Here is a 21,143-nt window from a genome sequence, read left to right on the forward strand (position 1 = left end):
ACACAGGATAGAATTATTCATGGGCCTGAGTATGCTACTTACCTACCTGGACAGAATTAATCTCATTTAAATGAATACATTTCCTACTTAGTACACTGGGAAATCATTACTAAATTGTGGACACACTTACATAAATTATTATCATCCTTGATACTAATGTCATTATAATGTCGAGTTCTATCATAATTCTGCTTTAATTTAGCACTAAATACCCTCCACTTCTTGAAAATTATTGCCATATGAAGATTAATAATGAATAATATTGAGACCTTTATTTTATTTATCTTGTTTCCAAGTTTAATACAATTCAGTACTTAAAATATTTACATCTGAAATAAAAGGCCGTGTAAATTGATTTCTGAGTAATAATATATTTCCTAATCTTCACCATGAAATGTTTATTAGGAAAGTTAGAGTTAAGTGGAATTGTGTTCATTGGGAACAAATACAATTTGGCAAAGTTAAGAGGACTTGTGTTCTACTAGATCAAATCTATGAAAAATTTGGCAAATAAATATTTTTTGTGATTCTTCATGACTTATTTTAAAGAATTTCAAAAATTTCACTCAGTGTTAATTAACCTTCTATGAGTTTTCATTTTTAAAAGTTTCTAAAACTGAAGTTTCTAAAAGTTAACCATCCTGCTCTTACAGTCTGTTCTCATATCACAGAATGCTTTCTGAAAATCTATAAAAATAATATTTTTACATTACTTTAATGATATTTTTATTAAAACAACTTTTCATTGATATGATTAATCCCTAATAATGGACAATATACAGAATGTATCTGTAAAAACGAATGAAGGAATTACTAGAAAGCTGAAGGGATAGATTTTGTAATCCATTCTTGGTCTACAATCACAGGTCACTGTCTAAATCAAGATCTGAACTTTACATTCTTTTTTTTTTTTTTTTTTTTTTTTTTTTTGTGGTACGCGGGCCTCTCACTGTTGTGGCCTCTCCCGTTGCGGAGCACAGGCTCCGGACGCACAGGCTCAGCAGCCATGGCTCACGGGCCCAGCCGCTCCGCGGCATATGGGATCCTCCCAGACCGGGGCACGAACCCGTATCCCCTGCATCGGCAGGCGGACTCTCAACCACTGCGCCACCAGGGAGGCCCGTACATTCTTATTCTATTATTTTCTCAGCCAATTCTTAATATGTTTCCCACACCTATGATCTATGAAAAATGTAACAAAAAACCATTGCGGGTCCCATGTAAGAGCACTGTTATGGACTGAAAGTTTGTATTCTCCAAAATTCATATGTCAAAGCACTAACCATAATGTGATGGTATTTGGAGATAAGGCTTTGCGAAAGTAATTAGGTTAAGATGAGGTCATGAGGGTGGGGCCTCATGATAGGATTAATGCCTGGAAAAGAAGAGGCACAAGGAGAGTTTATTTCTCCTTGTCTCTGCCCTAACACATGGAAGAGGTTGTGTGAGCACACAGATAGAAGGCAGCTGCCTATAATCCAAGAGAAGAGACCTCAGAATGAAACCTACATTGCTGGCACCTTGATCTTGAACTTCCCAGACTCTAGAGCTGTAAGAAATAAATTTTTGTTGTTTAAGCCACCCAGTCTAAAATATTTTTTGTTACAGCAGTTCAAGCTGACTAAGGCAAGCCCCAATTTATGCTTCACTTGGTTTTCTTTGGTTGTTAGCAGCAGAAAGTTTCCGTGACTAACTTAAGCAAGACACAGGGATATTGCTTAATAGACTAATTCCCATCAGAAAAAAATCAATTATCCTGCCTGAGAGTTGGTAAAATTTAATCCAGGACTTTGGTATCAATACAACTAACATGAGTCAAAATTATATTTTTCTTTGCTATTTGTGATCTCTTGAATCAATTTTTATAATTGGCATTTCCCTAGAAAATTATTAATTTTATCCAGGTTTTCAAATTCATTAATATTCACTAATACAAATTACTTTTTTATAATAATTATATATTTTACACTTTTATTAAAATATAATTGACATAAGACATTGTATTAAAGTGTATTACATAATGATTTGCTGTATGTGTGTACTGTGAAATGCTAACCACAATAAGTTTAGTTAGCATCTGTCACCACACATAGTTTTTTTTCTTGTGATGAGAAATTTTAAGATCTACTCTCTTAGCACCTTTCAAATATGCAATACAGTGTTATTAACTATACTCACCATGCTGTACATTATATCCTCAGAACTTACTTATAACTGGAAGTTTGTGCCTTTTGACCACGTTTACCTATTTCCCCTACCTCCCACCCCAGCCTCTGGCAACCATCAAACTGTTCCTGTATCTATAAGTTCATTTTTGTTTTGTTTTATTTTGTTTTTAGATTCCACATATAAGAGAGATCATACAGTATTTGTCTTTCTCTGTCTGACTTATTTCACCTAGGCCACAAACAACCAGAGGAGAAAAAAAAAAAAAAAAAAAAGAAGATACACAATGGCCGGTAAGCACATAAAAAGATGCCCAACACTATTAGTTATAAAGGAAATCCAAATCAAAACCATAAGATACCTCTTCATAAAAACTAGGGTAGCTATAAAAAATATATGGACAATAACAAATCTTTGTGAAAATGTGGACATACTGGGACCCTAAACATTGCTGGTAGAAGTGTAAAATGATGCAGCAATTATAGAAAACAGTTTGGCTGTACCTGAAAAAGTAAACATAGAGTTAATTTATGATCCACAATTTCACTCTTTGGTATATACAAAAGAGAGCTGAAATCATATATTCACATAAAAACTTGTCCATGAATGTTCATAGCAGTTCTACTCAGAAAAGCCAAAAAGTGGAAACAATCCTGATGTCCATCAATTGATGAATGGATAAAAAAATGTGGTATATCCATTCAATGGAATATAATTCAAAAATGAAAAGCAATGAAGTACTTATACATGCTACATGATGGAAAATCTTGAAAACATTATTCTACATGAAAGAAGTCAGACATTAAAAAGTCACATATTGTATGATTCCATTTCAATTAAGTATCCAGGTCAAATCTGCAGAGACTGAAAGTAGATAAGTGACTGCCAGGGGATTTGAGGAGCCGGGAATTGGGAATGACTGCTAAAAAGCATACAATTTCTTTTGGGGGGGGGTGATAGAAATATTCTGAAATTAGTGAGCAATGATGAATGCATAGTAGTTTAATATACTAAAGACCTTCGAATTTTATGATTTAAAATAGTAAATTTTATAGTATATGAATTATATCTCAAAAACATTTAAAAATGCATAGTTCATGAATTATCACAAAAATCATACTTGTGTAACAGCACCTAAGTCAAAAAGAGTAGGGCATTGCCAATATTGCATATCTCCTTTCATGTTTTCTTTCATGGTTTTACCTTCTGGACTTTCACACCTAAATACTGTTCCTAATATGCATGATATTTTCGCATCTACCCTATTTTACTCAACATTATGCTTGTGTGATTCATCACTGTTGTTGCAAGTACCTGTAGTTTGTTCACTTTCATTGTTATATATTTTTCTAGCTTATTAATATGCTACACTTTATTTAATATATGTATATACAATGGACAGATATTTGGAATTTTCCCTATTACAAATAATGCAAGAATCATCATTTCATAATGAACATATGTATGCAATTTTGTTGATTGCACATTTTATTGGATGCATATATTTGTTGGATTCACATATGTATGCAATTCCTGAAGAGGGTGAATTGCTGGGTTATGGGGTATGCATATGCTCAGCCTTAGTAGATAATTACAAACAAATTTACACCATCCCCAGCAAGTATGAAGGGTTCAGTTGCTTCATTTCCCTGTCATTGTATACTTTGTATAGGCAGCATCCTTGGTATTTGCTCACTGTCTTAGTTAACTCAGGCTGTCATAACGAAATACCATAGACTGGGTGGCTTAAACAATAAACATTTATTTCTCACATTTCTGAAAGCTGAGTAGTCCAAGATCAAGGTGCCAGCAAGGCAGGTTTCATTCTGAGGGCTCGTCTCTTAGCTTGTAGGCAGCCACCATTTTACTTCATGCTCACATGATCTCTTCTTTGTATGCTTAAGGGAGGAGAGAGAGCAGGCAAGCTCTCAGGTTTCTTGTCTTATAAAGTCACTAATCCCAACATGAGGGCCCCACACTCATGACCTCATACTAAATTGCGGGAGAGGGGCACAGATATTCAGTCCGCAACAGCAACATTTGGTGTTGTCAGTCTTTTAATATTTCAGCCATTCTATCTTGCATATAGTAATATATATTAGCCTAACATCTAGTGTTACGTACTGGCACATTTAGTTTCGATTTGCCTGATGACTTATAAGGTTAAGGATTTATTCATATGTTTATTGACTCATTTTCTTTTGTAGATTTCCTATTCAAGTGGCTTGTCAATTTTTCTTTTTTTTTGATTTATAATGTTTTAAAACATATTAGACATATAAGTTCTTTTTTGGGTTTATGGGTTGCAAATAACTTCTCACACGTTGTGTTTCATTCTTCACTGTCTCAATTTTGTTGAGCAGAATTTTCTAAATAGAATGTCATCCAATTTATTCATTGTTAATTATGGTTAATTCTTTGGTTGTTCCCTTTTTGGAGATAATAATCACATTTTTCTATATATTATATTCTAGGTCAGTCTGGAAGGTTAATTGTTGTGCCTTTTACCTTTACATATACAGTAAAATCCACCTAGAGATGATTTTCATGTAAAGTTTATAGTGGGAGTCAGATTGCCCTTATTTTTCTAAATTGAAACAGAAGTTCGAGCCTATATTGAAAATGTCCTCCTTTTTTGCACTGTTCCACAGTGCCACATGGGTAAGTTAGGTACCCATGTGTATAGTATTTGTTTCTGGGATCTCTATTCTGTGTCATTGGTCGATTTGGTTATCTTTATGCCAACACCACAATGCACTAATTATTCTAACTTTGTATATGATATACAGCAAAGAACTCCTCAGACCATATTCTTTGAGAGTTTCCTGGCTAAATTTGGCCCACTGTGTTTCCATATAAACTTGAGTCAGCTTCTCAGGTCTTAGTCATCTGACAGGAATTTGATGGGGATTTTATTGACTTTACAGATTAATTTGGAAAAATCAAATATTGTATCTATTTATAGGCCTATTTTAATATCTCTCAATATTTTAGGCCATATATGTCTTTTGTAAGATTTATTATTCCAATGTATTTATTTTAAATTTATTATAATAGTTTCATTTAAAATAATTTGTTTTCTGTTTCTTCAAGATATATATTCAATTGAGCATTATATATTACTCTTGTATCTAACAAACTTGTTATACTATCTATAATGACAATGTATTTTTTCTTCTCCAATACTTATATATATATATGTGTATATATATATATATATATATTCTTTTTCATGTCTTATTTTCTCACTAGGGTCACCAGTAAACAGTTCAAATATTTTAAAAGAAGTGGTAATAGTGGCCATTCCTGGCTCATTCCTAATACCAAATTGAAATCAACATTCCACCATTAAGTATAGTTGTGAGTATTTTTGTACTCACTTTTTATCACATTAGGAAAATTCTCTTTTTAGTCTTCTAAGGTATTTTTTATTATGAACAGATGTTGTAGTGACCAAATGCTTTTTATGCATATATTAAAATGATCATGTGCTTTTATCTCATTCTGTTAATGATTGATTTTTAAAGTTAAACTTAGATTCGTGGAATAAATATGAAAACAGTAATATATTAATAATAAAAAATATACATTTAGTACTTCACATCTGTTTTTATGAGTAACATTGACCTAAAATTTTCCTTTATTGTGATGTCTTTGTCAGAGTTTGTATCGAAATTTTGCTGTCCTCATAAAATGTGTTAGGAAGCATCATCTCTTTTCCTGTTCTCTTGAAGTGTTTATATGTCTGGCATTATTTCCTTTTTTTTTTTTTTTTTTTTTGTGGTACGCGGGCCTCTCACCGTTGTGGCCTCTCCCGTCGCGTAGCACAGGCTCCGGACACGCAGGCCCAGCAGCCATGGCTCACGGGCCCAGCTGCTCCGTGGCATGTGGGACCTTCCTGGACCAGGGCATGAACCCGTGTCCCCTGCATCGGCAGGCGGACTCTCAACCACTGCGCCACCAGGGAAGCCCTATTTATTTTTTTAAAGTATTATAATATTTGCTAGTGAATCTTATGAACCTAGAGTCTCTGAAGGAAGATTAAGTATGGATCAATTACTTTAACTGGTATAGGATTACTTAGGTCTTCTATTTCTTAAGTTTGTTTTAGAAATTTGTAATTTTCCAGGAATTTGTTTATTTCCTCTAGAGCTTGATATTTTTATATTTTTGGTTATAAAGTTCTTTTGTCTTTTGTTTTTTTTTTTACAGTAGTGTCATTACCCTCTTATTTCTAGGATCTGCAATGATTTTATCATTTCCATTTCTGACATTGGCTATATGTACATTATCTTTTTTCTTTGATTTGTTTCCTAAGAGCTTTTTCATTTTATGCTTTATTTCCCCAAAGTTTCATCAGGGGGTTATTACTCTTTTTAAAGAAACAACACAGTTTTATTGATCCACTTCATTTTATATGTTTTCTATTTTATTAATTTCTTACCTTAGATATTTGAAGAAGCTTGGGTGCTAACAATGTAAAGAAGAGTTATGAGATCAGCATCAAGGGGAGGATAGAAGTCCCAGATGGGATGAATCCACATTATATAGAGTGTTTGTTACTTACCTCTCCTCTCACTGTCTCACTGCCTTGTCTCACTTCTTTCGCTGTAAATATTTCTTTACAGATACTTGTTCAACAAATTAATGACAATATAGTTATCCCACAGTGACTAATTTTTTTCTTTAGCCATTAGTTTATGGTTAGTGATAGACTAATTTTCTGTTATTAAAAAAATAAAAAGCCTGATAGAGAAACAAGGTTTCTTATTCCTGATGTCTTATGCTGGCATTTCTTTTATTGGCCCCAAATTATATACTGACTGCAGATAATTATGCTAACTTCCTCAGCTGATTTCTTAGTAACACAACTCTGGGAAAATATTATAAAACTCTGAGGAAGTTGTCTTGAAAGGGGCAAGAACCAGGCCTAAATAAATAAACATTTTAAAATTAGAAGAATAAAAAGCTCTATTATTGCTTCCACATTCTAGAGAAGAGAATGTGTTCTTTACTCTCTCAGAATGTTTAATGACATGTATCAGTGTGAATTTTTAAGTGGATCTTTAAGTGTCATAGTCATTCATTCATTCTTTTATTTATTTGCATGCATACTTTGATTCATAGTTAATGAGTTCTTTAATTCAAATATGGCATGTAACCAGTTTCACTGAAATTTCACAAAGTGGGTGTTTGTAGAAAGTGGTGTCTTTTCACTTCTAATTATTTAAAGAGCAAGGTCTTGAATTTGATGATTACTTATTTTAGACATTAACCCTTGAACTGGTTTTCTAGATACAATAGCAAAGAAATCCCAAGCATTCTGCAAGTTGATACAAAGAAAAGCAGAGTAACTACTTCTAAGACTCACAAAGCTGTCATTGTTCAGACAGTGAAATATATACTTGAAATCTTATTTTTTAAAAGGTTTTTTGGAAAAAATTCAGAGTTCTATGGATGTTCCCTGGTTTTTATTTTTAAGAATAAAGTTTAAGACCACTTATTGCAAAAGACATTGCCATGAATATAGTAGTTGGTTTACCTAAAGTACATGCCCTTAAATGCAAAATACAAGGCGGTTATTATTTAAAGGAGTCACGAATCTTCAGTTCTTGGTGTGATAAATGTGAAAAATGATTGGCAGTCATGAAGATGAAAAGGGAAAAACACATTTTTACACAATTCTTTCAAAATGCCATCTAAATGTAGAAAAAAGTAGGCAAAGATGATATGGGTATAACAGATTGATATGTTACATTTATATGCCAAGAAAGCACTATTAAAATATGCTTCTTTATCACATATGTTTGCTAGTTTGCTTACAGCTAAACATGCTTTGTCTTATTTATAACATTACTATGCTAAAATTTGGCTGATTCTAGTTAAAATATACATACTGGGAAATATTTTTAGTGCTTATTAGATTTATAGAGATTACTGCTGTGCTATTTACAGGAAAATATTTCAATATTGTTCTAAGCCAGTGCTCTCGGAGAGAACTTTATGTGATGATGGAAATGTTCTCTGTGTTGTGCAATACAGTGGCCACAAGGCACACGTGGCTACTGAGCACTTGGAATGTGGCTAGTACAACTAAAGAAATGCATTTTAATTTTTTTTTTAATTTTAGCTAATTTAAATTTAATATTAAATATCCACATGTGGCTAACATAATATACAGCCCATTATTTCCATGTATGTGAGTTAAAACACATAAACTACTTAGAACAGTATTTGGCAGATAATTAGTACTTATTAGCTTGTTATTAATGTTGCTATTGTTATTAATATGCTTAAAGCATATCTTGGGAAAGAGCAGGTTGGTCACGTGAATCCAGTTAACAATAAGATATTGTCTTAAATACTTGTGCACTCAAAGTCCTAAGAATCTGTCAGCACTACTCATTAGTGTCTGTTTTCCTGACATCCACCGGCTTAAAAAAAAAAATTGTTTTCAATAGATTCTCTGTCCATTGTGAAATTTGAGATGTTTTTATGATTTACAGCTGAGTTATATAATTTGTGGACTCTGTATACTTCCTGTTGTCCCTTCCTCTATTTTTCTTCTTCCTTTGCCTATTTTAAAAATCACAATGGTGCAAATTTGGACTTATATCAGAAAGTTTTCAGAGGAAGAAATATGCAAATAAAAATAAAATTTTTTCTAAATCTTACATTAAATTATGAAAACAACATAAGCATCTACCTCTTCTACTTATTGGATAAGAAAAATCAATTTTATTCTTTTAGTTTCATAGAATTGCCATATGTATTTATAAGACCTCACAAATATTTGACTTAAATATTTTAGAGCACATTTAACTTGCTCCTGAAGAAAATTTTGAACACTTTTAAGAGTATCTTAATTTTTAGGCTCTGTAGATTTTCTGTCATTAGTCTCAATCAGGAGCTACATAGGTTATGAATTCCCTCAATATTCCTATGAAACAAGTCAATTTAAGTTGGATAATCATTTTTATTATCTCTTTTGCACTTTCTCTACATTTTTCAGGCAGTAGCTTTGAGGTCTTTACTAAAACCATACCTGATTTTTAATTCACTGCTTCTTTAAGAAGTTAGGCAGAGCTTCCCTGGTGGTGCAGTGGTTGAGAGTCCACCTGCCGATTCAGGGGACACGGGTTCGTGCCCTGGTCCGGGAAGATCCCACATGCCGCGGAGCGGCTGGGCCCATGAGCCATGGCCGCTGAGCCTGTGCGTCCAGAGCCTGTGCTCTGCAACAGGAGAGGCCACAACAGTGAGAGGCCCGTGTACCACAAAAAAAAAAAAAAAAAAAAAAGTTAGGCAAAGATCCGGATTATTTTTGTTTTGTTTTTAACAAATTTATTGGAGTATAATTGCTTTACAGTGTTGTGTTAGTTTCTGTTGTATAACAAAGTGAATTAGCTATATGTATACATATATCCCCATATCCCTTCCTTCTTGCATCTCCCTCCCACCCTCCCTATCCCATCCCTTCCTACTAGCTATTTTACTTTTGGTAGCGTATATACGTCAATGCTATTCTCTCACTTCGTCCCAGCTTACCCTTCCCCCTTCCTGCGTCCTCAAGTCCATTCTTTACGTCTGAGTCTTTATTCCTGTCCTGCCCTTAGGTTCATCAGAACCTTTTTTTTTTTTTTAGATTCCATATATATGTGTTAGCATGCAGTATTTGTTTTTCTCTTTCTGCCTTACTTCACTCTGTATGACAGACTCTAGGTCCATGCACCTCACTACAAATAACGCAATTTCGGTCCTTTTTATGGCTGAGTAATATTCCATTGTATGTATGTGCCACATCTTCTTTATCCATTCATCTGTCGATGGACACTTAGGTTGCTTCCAGTCCTGGCTATTGTAAATAGTGCTGCAATGAACATTGTGGTACATGTCTCTCTTTTACTATTATTTTTTTGCGGTATGTGGGCCTCTCACTGTTGTGGCCTCTCCTGTTGCGGAGCACAGGCTCTGGATGCACAGGCTCAGTGGCCATGGCTCACAGACCCCGCCACTCCATGGCATGTGGGATCTTCCCGGACCAGGGCATGAACCTGTGTCCCCTGCATCGGCAGGTGGACTCTCAACCACTGCGCCACCAGGGAAGCCCACATGTCTCTTTTTGAATTATGGTTTTCTCAGAGTATATGCCCAGCAGTGGGATTGCTGGGTCATATGGTAGTTCTATTTTTAGTTTTTTAAGGAACTTCCATACTGTTCTCCATAGTGGCTGTATCAATTTACATTCCCACCCACATGCAAGAGGGCTCCCTTTTCTCCACACCCTCTCCAGCATTTATTGTTTGTAGATTTTTTGATGATGGCCATTCTGACCTGCTTGAGGTGATAACTCATTGTGGTTTTTCTTTGCATTTCTCTAATGATTAGTGATGTTGGGCATCCTTTCATGTGCCTGTTGGCCATCTGTATATCTTCTTTGGAAAAATGTCTATTCAGGTCTTCTGCCCATTTTTTAATTGGGTTGTTTTTTGATATTGAGTGGTATGAGCTGTTTATATATTTTGGATATGGATATTAACCCCTTATTGGTCATGTCATTTGCAAATATTTTTTCCCATTCAGTAAGTTGTCTTTTCATTGTGTGAATGGTTTCCTTTGCTGTGCAAAAGTTGTTAAGTTTAATTACGACCCATTTGTTTACTTTTGCTTTTTGTTCCTTTTGCCTTAGGAGACAGATCCAAAAAATATTGCTACAATTTATGTAGAGTGCTCTGCCTACATTTTCTTCTAGAAGTTTTATCGTTTCAGGTCTTACATTTAGTTCTTTAATCCATTTTGAGTTTATTTTTGTCGATGGTGTGAGAAAATGTTCTAACTCCATTCTTTTACATGTAGCTGTCCAGTTTTCCCAGAAGCACTTACTGAAGAGAATGTCTTTTCTTCATTGTATATTTTTGCTTCCTTTGTTGTTGATTAATTGACCATAAGTGTGTGGGTTTATTTCTGGGCTCTCTATTACGTTCAGAACAACAAAGCTTCTTAACATATATTTTAGCAATATTTTTTACATCTATGTAAAGATAGATGTTAAATGATTATTTGAATGAAATGAAGTTTAGGATGATAATTTATCACATTTTTTCCAAAATGCAGAAATAAATTTTACTCATGGTTATGTTGTTAGGATTACTATGATTTGTCCACCCATTCCTGCTAGTTAGTTTGTATATTAAGTCAGTTCAACTTTGTTTCTAAGGTCAATGGCATCTAAATAAGCATTTTAAAACTTCTTTATATTCTGGATCTGAAACAATTTGATTCATCCTTTAAAAAAATAACCATAATAAAATGAAAGGAAAACAAGAAACTTAAGTGGAACATTTTATTAAAATATTCATATATATAATGAAGATAAGGTTCTGATTCAGATTCCATGAAAACATTCAATATATTCCATAAGAAAATTTATTTGTAAATGTAATAATTAGAGTAGTATTCTGAATCCCTCCTATTTTTACTATTGCATGAGTTTCTATCAGATTTCACGGACTGGAATACAAGATCATACTTGATCTTTTTGTTTGTTTGTTGGCTGGTTGGTTGGTTTTTCTTTTTCTTGCCACACCATGCAGCACGTGGGATCTCGGTTCCCCAACCAGGAATCAAACCTGCACCCCCTGCAATGGAAGCTCAGAGTCTTAACCACTGGACCACCAGGGAAGTCCCAAGCATACTTGATTTTGATGGTACTATTTGAGATGATTAGATACAGTCTCCAGGCTTCCTGATGTTGTGTCATATAATGGATTTGAGAAGGAGTACATAGAACTCTAAAGAAAAACACATTGAAAAAAGTTATGATTTTAGGCATTAAAATAAGAGACTTCTTTCCAGATCATGCAGATTGAGGTGAATTTTGTGTGTGTGTGTGTGTGTGGTACGCGGGCCTCTCACTGTTGTGGCCTCTCCCGCTGTGGAGCACAGGCTCCGGACGCGCAGGCTCAGTGGCCATGGCCCACGGGCTCAGCCGCTCCGCAGCATGTGGGATCCTCCAGGACTGGGGCATGATCCTATGTCCCCTGCATCGGCAGGTGGACTCTCAACCACTGCGCCACCAGGGAAGCCCTGAGGTGAATTTTTAATGGATTTTCATTTCAGTTATAACTAGAGCATCACCACCTCCTACTTCAGCACCTCCAGTCCACACTGCCTGAACCACTGACACAGGCCTAGTCTTGATGTATGCCCAGCGTCTTCTAGTGGCATAGGAGCCACTGCCTCATCCTCACCTCTGGTGGGATGGGGGAATGTAGTGGCCAGGATCTTGACTGCTTCTTTTTATGGTGCTGGTTTCTCTAAGTCTGCTGTTTTGAGTGTAGTTAAGTTAAACAAAACAAAACAAAAAATTTTAAAAAAACAACAACCAACAGCTTTCAGCTCAGAGAATTATATTTTGCAGTATATATTAGAAAATCTAAAACATGGAAAGTTGTATAGGACAAACAACCTCATTTCTTCAACAAATAAACTGCAAGGTGGAAATAAGAGAGAGAAAATGAAACCTAGCGATTAAAGAGACTTAAGAGACATGTCTACCAATTTGGATGCATATACCTTATATGGATCATGATTTTAAAAATATAGCAACAATAACAAAGTATAAAACCCCCTACTTACTTATGAGACAATTGGGGCAGGTTGAACACTGATTGAATATCTGATTGTGTCAGGGAATTATTATTAAATGTTTAAGCATGTTACTGTGGTTATATATTTTTTATGTTTTTATCCTGGTACAACTGAAGTCTGTACAGGTAAAATTAAATGATATCTGGAATTTGCTTAAAAACACTCTGGTTGACACCAAGAGTGAACCATAATGTAAACTATGGACTCTGGGTGATAATGACATATCAGTGTAGGTTCATCAATTGTAAGAAATCTACCCCTCTGGTGGTGGATGTTGATAATAGGGGAGGCTATGCATGGGTGGGGGCAGGGAGTATATGGAAAGTTTTAGGTTCTGCCCTGAACCTAAAACTGCTCTAAAGAAAATTAAGTCTATGTAAAAAAATATCACCACCATTCTGGTGGATGAAGGGAGTAGGTGGCAGTAGAGGTGAAACAAGAATGACCACGGGTTGATAATTGTTGATGTTGGCTGATGGGTATGTGGTTTTCATTATACTATTCTCTCAATTTCTATATCAGAATATGAGAATTTTCTCTAAGAATGTTCAGAAGAGTATTTTCGGGGAAGTCTATTTCTCTGTTACAATGTCAGGGAAGGTGCACTTAGTTTAATTAATACAAAGTCATTTGTTTCTGAAACAATAGAAATCAAAATAGCAACAGAAGTCTAGAGCTATGACAGGATTTCTTCTGTAGCCATTCTTAATCAAAAGAAAAAAACATAAAAGAGGAATGATAAATATAAAAATGTCAAATTTAAAACATTTTAATTCCTTACATCATTTGTAATTTTCAGATACTAAAGATTAAACTAAGCTAAAGATTAAGTTTTCTTTCTTTAGTAAAAATGAAAATAGGTTTTATTACACCTTCCTACTTTGTCAAGAAGATGTATTACATTTTGTTTCTTAAATATTCATTTATTTATTTGTTTATTATCCATTAAATAGGGCTACATTTTCATTTTTATTCTATGACTTGACTGACTTGGCAAATCATCCAAATTAATTCTGTGTTCTGGGAAATATCTTACTTCTTCCTTTCATTCCTAACAAAACAATACTAAAAGTGTATATGACATCATTATTGAAGATGCAATGCCCTTAATTTCTCCTTTCCTCTTTTTAAGTTATCAGGTAACAGAAATAAAAAAGTCAAGGGTTGTGTTAGACTTCAACCACATCACTCAAAAATACTAGAAACCACCTGATCTGAAACCTTTGCTACTCGGTTCCAGCAACAGTAACAACTGTTTTATGGAGCATTTTCATTAAAAAAATAATAGGAGAAAATGAAAGTTGGCTTTCTACATGCTCACTTTCACAAAAGAATGAATTTGATACAATATTTCTAAAATCAGATGTAAGGAAGCTTTCATACAGAAGAAGTGATGTGTTATGGTTAATCCTGTTTTATACCCAGATGGATGCTCATGTTACCTATTTAAGAAAGGGGTGAGAGAGATTTTATTATACTTGCCATTTTCTCTCTAGCCTACTTCATATTGCACTGATAAGGAGTAGCCCTTAAAAAAGGCCAAGAAAGATGTAATACACTTTACTTTCTCCTTTCTCTTCCTAAGTTATCAGGTAACGACCCTCACAGCCCACACCTGAATTGAAAGAGAGCATAGAACGCTATTCCCCCTTTTGTGTTTGGGAATAAAATACGAAGAACAGTCAATGAAGAGTTACTGTGAGTAGATGACTAATACTTTGTGGGTTAAACTGATGTTTTCCAGATTTGTCAGCTCTATTTGGGTATGAACAGTGACCACAAAGCCATTTAACAGTGAACTGATTCTACAAGCAGATTGAAACCATCCTGAAATGGAAAATTCTCATTGCATATTTAGAGACTGAAACTCCTTCCCATCCCATCTCTTTAGTGGAGAAATAATTCCACTAAAAACACATCTTTTAACCATGATATGGGAACATGTCCGGACAACACTGTGTGTGTGTGTGTGTGTGTGCATGTGCAGGCTTGTCCCCCATTCTGAAACAATACAGTTCATTACCACTTACCTCTGTTTTCTCTGGGTTGCTCCAGTTCCCATAAATTGGATTAACAAATGCACAGTTAACATTTCTTTTAGTTTTCCTTAAAGCACCCAGGGCCACAAAAAGAAAAGTAAATATTAAAATGCACCACATGACATTTTTAGGCTATTATCTGATAGAAATTTTTGGGAGACATATTATCTAGCCAGTGTACTTATTTTTATGAAAGTATTTCCATAAGTAAAGACTTTTTTGCAGGATACCAAGGCAAACACATTCTTGAAAGCAAATGTAATTTTACCTCTGAATATTTAAATCCAAAAAACCCCAAGCACATAAAAAAAGTTGTTCTTAAAATTGATTGCTTAAATATTATTCAAATAATACCAAGGTGTACAAGATTAGAAAGAACAATGTTATATAAAGTTGAATTGGTTATAAGGAAAGGCCACCTAGAAGTCTCATCGACTTCAAGAGTTGCCAAACCCACCACATCCTGAGGACTATTTTCCATGACAGTGTCTGTCATAAAGATTTGTATGTAGTGCATGTCATAGTATTTAACATTTTAAACAGCAAATTTAAATATGAGCATTTTGAAGAGATCTTTATGTTACTGTTTCCTTTCATGGATCATAAAGAGGCATGTCCTTGGTAATCTCACATACTGGTCTAGATCTGCATAATTTACTCTGATTAACTGAGCTCCTAAATGATCATTTCCTTTTTATACTTCAGTTACTTAAGAGTCAATAGACTTACCAGAAGACAAGTAGCCCTGGTATAGCTGGTCACAACTCTTAAATGGTGAGGCAACAAGTTAACCTTAACCACTAATTGAAAACTTATGAGTTGGTCTAATTAATGAGTGGTGCTTGATTCTTTGCTTTTTCTCTCTCCAAGACTAGTCAATGTTACGTTCTCAGAGTAGTAAACTCAATAATTGTCATAGTTAGAGCAAGAGCCTAGACAGTGCTGCTCTCAAAACAGACTGGATGGGACATGAAGTGGTGTTTTGAAATATGTCAAAATGTGAAAGCAAAGGCTGGTACAGCAGAAACAACATGCAGGGAGGGAGGATTAGAACAAAATGGAAATTAGGAACTAGGTAAAGATGGGAGAGCCACAAACACCGACAGCTCAGAAAAATTATTCTTGGCTGAAATCAGGCATGAAATCAGGGAACAGGAGGAAACCCAAACCATAAGACTAGACAGGACAGATGGTCCAAAGACTGGGCAGACAACCAGGAACTGGAGGGACAGGCTCGGCTGGCAGTGGGATAGAATTGAGGTACATGCAACACAAAAGATTTTGATATGAGGTGATTATTTTTGGCTTTGAACTGCTGAGACCCCAGATGACCTGAAGCAATATTGGCAGGCAGAAGTCAAGTAAATTGATCAATTTTCCAACCCTATTAATTCAGCTATTGAAGCTACTTTTCTTCTGAAGGAGTTTAAGTCTTAAATAATTTTCTATTAAAATAAAGTGGTCAGCCTTTGGGGATTGGGTGACTATAAAGAAAGGAGGGTGATACATAAGTGTCAGGATATGGAGTTGTAATAAAACAAGAAAGGGTCACAGTATGAGTAGTGGAAGGCGAGCAAATTTGTTTACTTCAAATTATGTTTATTAGTAATCTCAAACTTTTATTTTTTCCAGATCAAGTGTATGTCTCCCAACATTGGAAATCTCTGAATTGTTGGGCTTAATTCTTAATGTCTTTCCTGTTTAAAAGGTAAAATATTACTCACTGCCCATAGATACTTCCATTAAGAAAAATTTTAAATGTCAACTCCATATATTTACCTTTTCAAGTTCTATGATATAATTTTCCACCTTCATCAATTATATACATTCAAGCATAATTTGTTTAAGTAAAACACACTTTTACCTAAAAGGATGGATCCTGATATGAGGAAAACAAAATGTTTGACTATGAAGTTTTCTGCCACTTCTAACACTGTATGGTGCAAGATAGTCTGCATTAGGATAAAAAATGCTTGTTTAACTTACTGTATCTGTCATTAAGCAGACAGCTCTTTAAGAGCTGAGGTTTCAAAGAATGGAGTGACCTCTAGGAATCAGCAAGACATTGACTTAGAAGCTTAGAGTAGAGGAGAGGAAGCTGCATGGATCACATGAGTTTTCCTCCCCTAACTTGTGATGAATTCACTTAAATTATTATTAAGCTTCAGCTACATCCAATATCTGCAGGCACTGTATAAGGTGGCATTGTGAGGGGGCTAAACAGAGAAAATGTTTCTGATGCAAGTTTCCAATTTAAATTTAGTGAGCATATGAACACCTCTAAAGGAATTGACTTCATGGCTTATTAACTAACAAAATTGTTTTAGTGTTGATTAAAAACATGAAAGTATTTTAAATAGATATCTGATATCACTGTAGATGGGCAATGAAGAAAAACAAAAAATAAAACAAAACTTCATCTATGTTGCATCCAGTAAACATGACTTTCACACACCATACACTTCACCCATTTAAAGAATATAATTCAAAGTTTTTTAATAAAATTAATTTTATTAATTTAAAAAACTTTGTAAAATATATATAACAAAATTTGCCATTTTACCCATTTTTAAAAAGTGTACAATTCAGTGGCATTCACTGCATTCACAGTGTTGTGCCACCATTACCATTACCTATTTCTAAAATGTTTTCATCAGTAGAAATGGAAATTCTATAGCCATTAAACAATAAAAACTGTTCTCTTTTTCCTCCAGCCCCTGGTAACCTCTAACTTACTTTATGTCTCTATGAATTTACCTAGTCTAGGTGCTTCATATGAGTGGAATAATACAATATCCTTTTGTCTGACTTATTTCACTTAGCATAATGTTTTCAAGATTAATCCATATTGTAGCATGTATAAGAACTTCAATAATTTTTATGGCTGAATAGTATTCCACTGTATGCATATGCTACATTTTGTTTATTCATTCATCTGATAATGGACACTTGAGATGTTTCCACATTTTGACTATTGTGAATAATGCTGCTTTGAACATTGGCATATAAGTATCTGGGCCCCATTTCAACTCCTTTGGGTACATAACTAGGAATGGAATTGCTGGATCATATGGTAATTCTATTTTAGGTTATGAGGTGGCACCGAACTGTCTTCCATAGCAGTTGTACCATTTTACATTTCCACAAATAATGTATGCAGGTTTCTATTTCTCCACATCCTCACCAACACTTGTTATTTTCTATTTTATTATTACTATTATTGCCATCCCAAAAGGTGTGAAGTGGTATCTAATTATAGATTTGATTCACATTTCCCTAATGACTAATGATGTTGAGCATCTTTTCATATGGTTATTGGCCATTTGTATATCTTCTTTGAAGAAATGTCTATTCAAGTATGCTTATTTTTTTTAATTGGGTTGTCTGTCGATTTGATGAGTTGTAGGAGTTTTTATATATTCTGTATATTAAACTCTTATCATATATATGATTTCAAATATTCCCATTCTATAGGCTGTCTTTTCACTTTCTTAATACCCTTTGATGCTGAAAGTTTTTGAATGAAGTCCAATTTATTTATTTATTTTCTTTTGTTTCTTATACTTTTGGTGTCATATATAAGAATGCATTGCCAAATCCCAGGTTATGAAGATTTACTCCTATGATTTCTTCTAAATGTTTTATGGTTTTAGCTCTTATATTGAAGTCTTTGATCTGTTTTGAGTTAATTTTTGTGTGTGGTATGAGGTAGGGGTCCAATTTCATTCTTTTGCATGTAGAAATCCAGTTGTCCCAGCAATACCTGTTGAAGAGACTGTTCTTTCCTTATTGAATGGACTTGTCAAAAATCAACTGGTCATAGATGTATGGGTTTATATTTGGATTCTTAATTATAACCCATTCATTTCTATGTATATTCATATGCCAATACCATACTGTTTTGTTTGCTGTGGCTTTGTGGTAAGTTTTGAAATCAGGAAGTGTGAACCCTCCAACTTGATCCTTTAACAAGACTGCTTTTGCTTTTTGGTGCCCTTGCAATTCCATATGAATTTGAGGGTCAATTTTCCATTTCTGCAAAAAAGGCTGTTGGAGTTTTAATAGGCACTGTGTTGAATCTGTAGATTGCTTTGGGCAGTATTGACATCGTGACAATATTGTCTTCCCATCCATAAACTCGAAATGTCTTTCCACTTATTTAGGTTTTCTTTAATTTTTTTCAGTAATGCTTTGTAATTTTAAGTGTAGAAATATTTCACCTCCCTGGTTAAATTTATTCCCAGGTATTTTATCCTTTTAGATGCTATTCTCAAAAGTGATTGCATTCTTAATTTTTTTTTCTGATTGTTTATTGCTGGTATTTAGGAGCACACCTGATTTTTATGTGTTGATTTTGTATATTGCAACTTTGCTGAATTCATTTATTAGCTCTAGTAGCTTTTTGGTGGATTCTTTGGGATTTTCTGTATATACATGATCATGTCATTTGTAATAGATTTATTTATTCCTTTCTAATTTGGATGGCTTTTTTTTTCTTTTCCTTGTCTACTTGCTCTGGTTAAGGTTTCTTATTGGTAAACACATTTATCACTAGCTTAATGGAACTATAAAATCTTCATTAATATAAAACTAAATTGTAATGCTAGCGTATGAGGCAAATTATTATGGCAATGTTTGGACAGTTTTGGGTAGAGTCTGATTGTCACTTAATGTGAAACCTTTAGACTGGATAAGTGAATAAACCTTTATCTAGGTTGAAAGAAAAACAAGGTGACAGTAAGCATAGGTGTCACCCTGCATGTTGAAGAATGGCTATCAGGAGGGTTACAAGGAAAGAATGACAAGACAATGCCTGAATTGTTTTTACTGACAAGTCTATACTTCAAAATAAACATCAATTCACACATATTGTAAGTTTATTAATTAATAATTTTAATCAACTTTTATAATTTGTCTTACTGAGTGTCATTAATTATTAATTTTATTTACTAAATTAATTGTTGTTTTTGGTTATCAATTAGTGGTTTACTTTCTTTCTGTTAAGAACAGGCATGTTTTTCTCCAATTTACTGGGATGTCATTTCGTGTGTCTGAGAAACTACTCACACTTCTTAGTCAAGTCCACCAAACACCTAGTGGTAGTCCCCACTACCATCTCATGGGAGTAAATCTGTCACAATGTATTCATATTTAAAAATAGGCTTAGGGCTTCCCTGGTGGCGCAGTGGTTGAGAGTCCGCCTGCCGATGCAGGGGACACGGGTTCGTGCCCGGGTCCGGGAAGATCCCACATGCCGCAGAGCAGCTGGGCCCATGAGCCATGGCCGCTGAGCCTGCGCGTCCGGAGCCGGTGCTCCGCAATGGGAGAGGCCACAACAGTGAGAGGCCCGCGTACCGCAAAAAAAAAAAAAAAAAAAAAAATAGGCTTAGAAGGGCTTCCCTGGTGGCGCAGTGGTTGAGAGTCCACCTGCCGATGCAGGGGACACGGGTTCGTGCCCCGGTCCGGGAAGATCCCACATGCCACGGAGCGGCTAGGCCCATGAGCCATGGCTGCTGAGCCTGCGCATCCGGAGCCTGTGCTCCGCGATGGGAGAGGCCACAACAGTGAGAGGCCCGTATACCACACACACACAAAAATAGGCTTAGAAAATGTTCAGATGAGCTCAAAACTTTAGCACAAATTATAAAAGTAAGGTAGAATGCCATTTGAGATGGCCATGCATGATGATTCCTGTTACATCCAGGTGGATTGCATTATAAAACTCTACTGTAAAAACCTGTCTACTAAAAAGTATGGAGAACAACACTTTCTGAAGTTGGGCAATCCTAAGGCAGCTATCAAGGTGATTTGCAGAGATAAACATGATAATTTATTTACCAAAAGATATTTGCTGTGCATGTGTGTGTGGAGGAATTTGCTCTCATGCTTCCACTAAAGAAATGATTTCTATATTTGTTTCTAAATGCTGAAGAACATTCTAAGATCCAAGAAATAACTGTCCTGAGTTAAAGGCCTGAAAGAAAATGATGTCTATAATGTGGTGACTCACTCCTTAAGGTGGTGAAATGTTAGAATGCTGATTATGTTATTATCATCTTTCATGTTTATTTAAATTTATCCAACATTTCTAGGACACATATTATCTATCAAACATTGTGTTAGGTCCTATACTTACAAAGTTGATCATTATTTTCTCCTGCCTCTAGAATTTCTTTTGGAGGGTGGCAGCTTGCTAGATTTCTGTCTCTTAGATTAAATTACATTTATAAAATGACTACCACAAGTAGATGCCCACTAACAGTCCAGTGCTATTCTTTTACCTTCTTTTCT

The 21,143-nt window shown here is 34.8% G+C and overlaps 1 protein-coding gene across 1 annotated transcript in view; it reads right to left on the reverse strand.

Moving 5' to 3' along the window:
* Nucleotides 1-11,873: 11,873 nt before the first annotated feature.
* The window catches only part of MALRD1 (MAM and LDL receptor class A domain containing 1), a gene marked incomplete at both ends in the record, with an annotated part of 583,874 nt that continues 574,604 nt past the window's right edge, over nucleotides 11,874-21,143 (reverse strand). Inside the window, 2 exons of the mRNA XM_079699366.1 lie at nucleotides 11,874-11,954; nucleotides 14,844-14,919. Coding sequence (XP_079555492.1) covers nucleotides 11,874-11,954; nucleotides 14,844-14,919 — 157 coding nt within the window. The remainder of the gene's footprint in view (nucleotides 11,955-14,843; nucleotides 14,920-21,143) is intronic.

The sequence above is a fragment of the Hyperoodon ampullatus genome, assembly GCF_949752795.1.
Source record: "Hyperoodon ampullatus genome assembly, chromosome: 3".
Classification (NCBI taxonomy): domain Eukaryota; kingdom Metazoa; phylum Chordata; class Mammalia; order Artiodactyla; family Ziphiidae; genus Hyperoodon; species Hyperoodon ampullatus.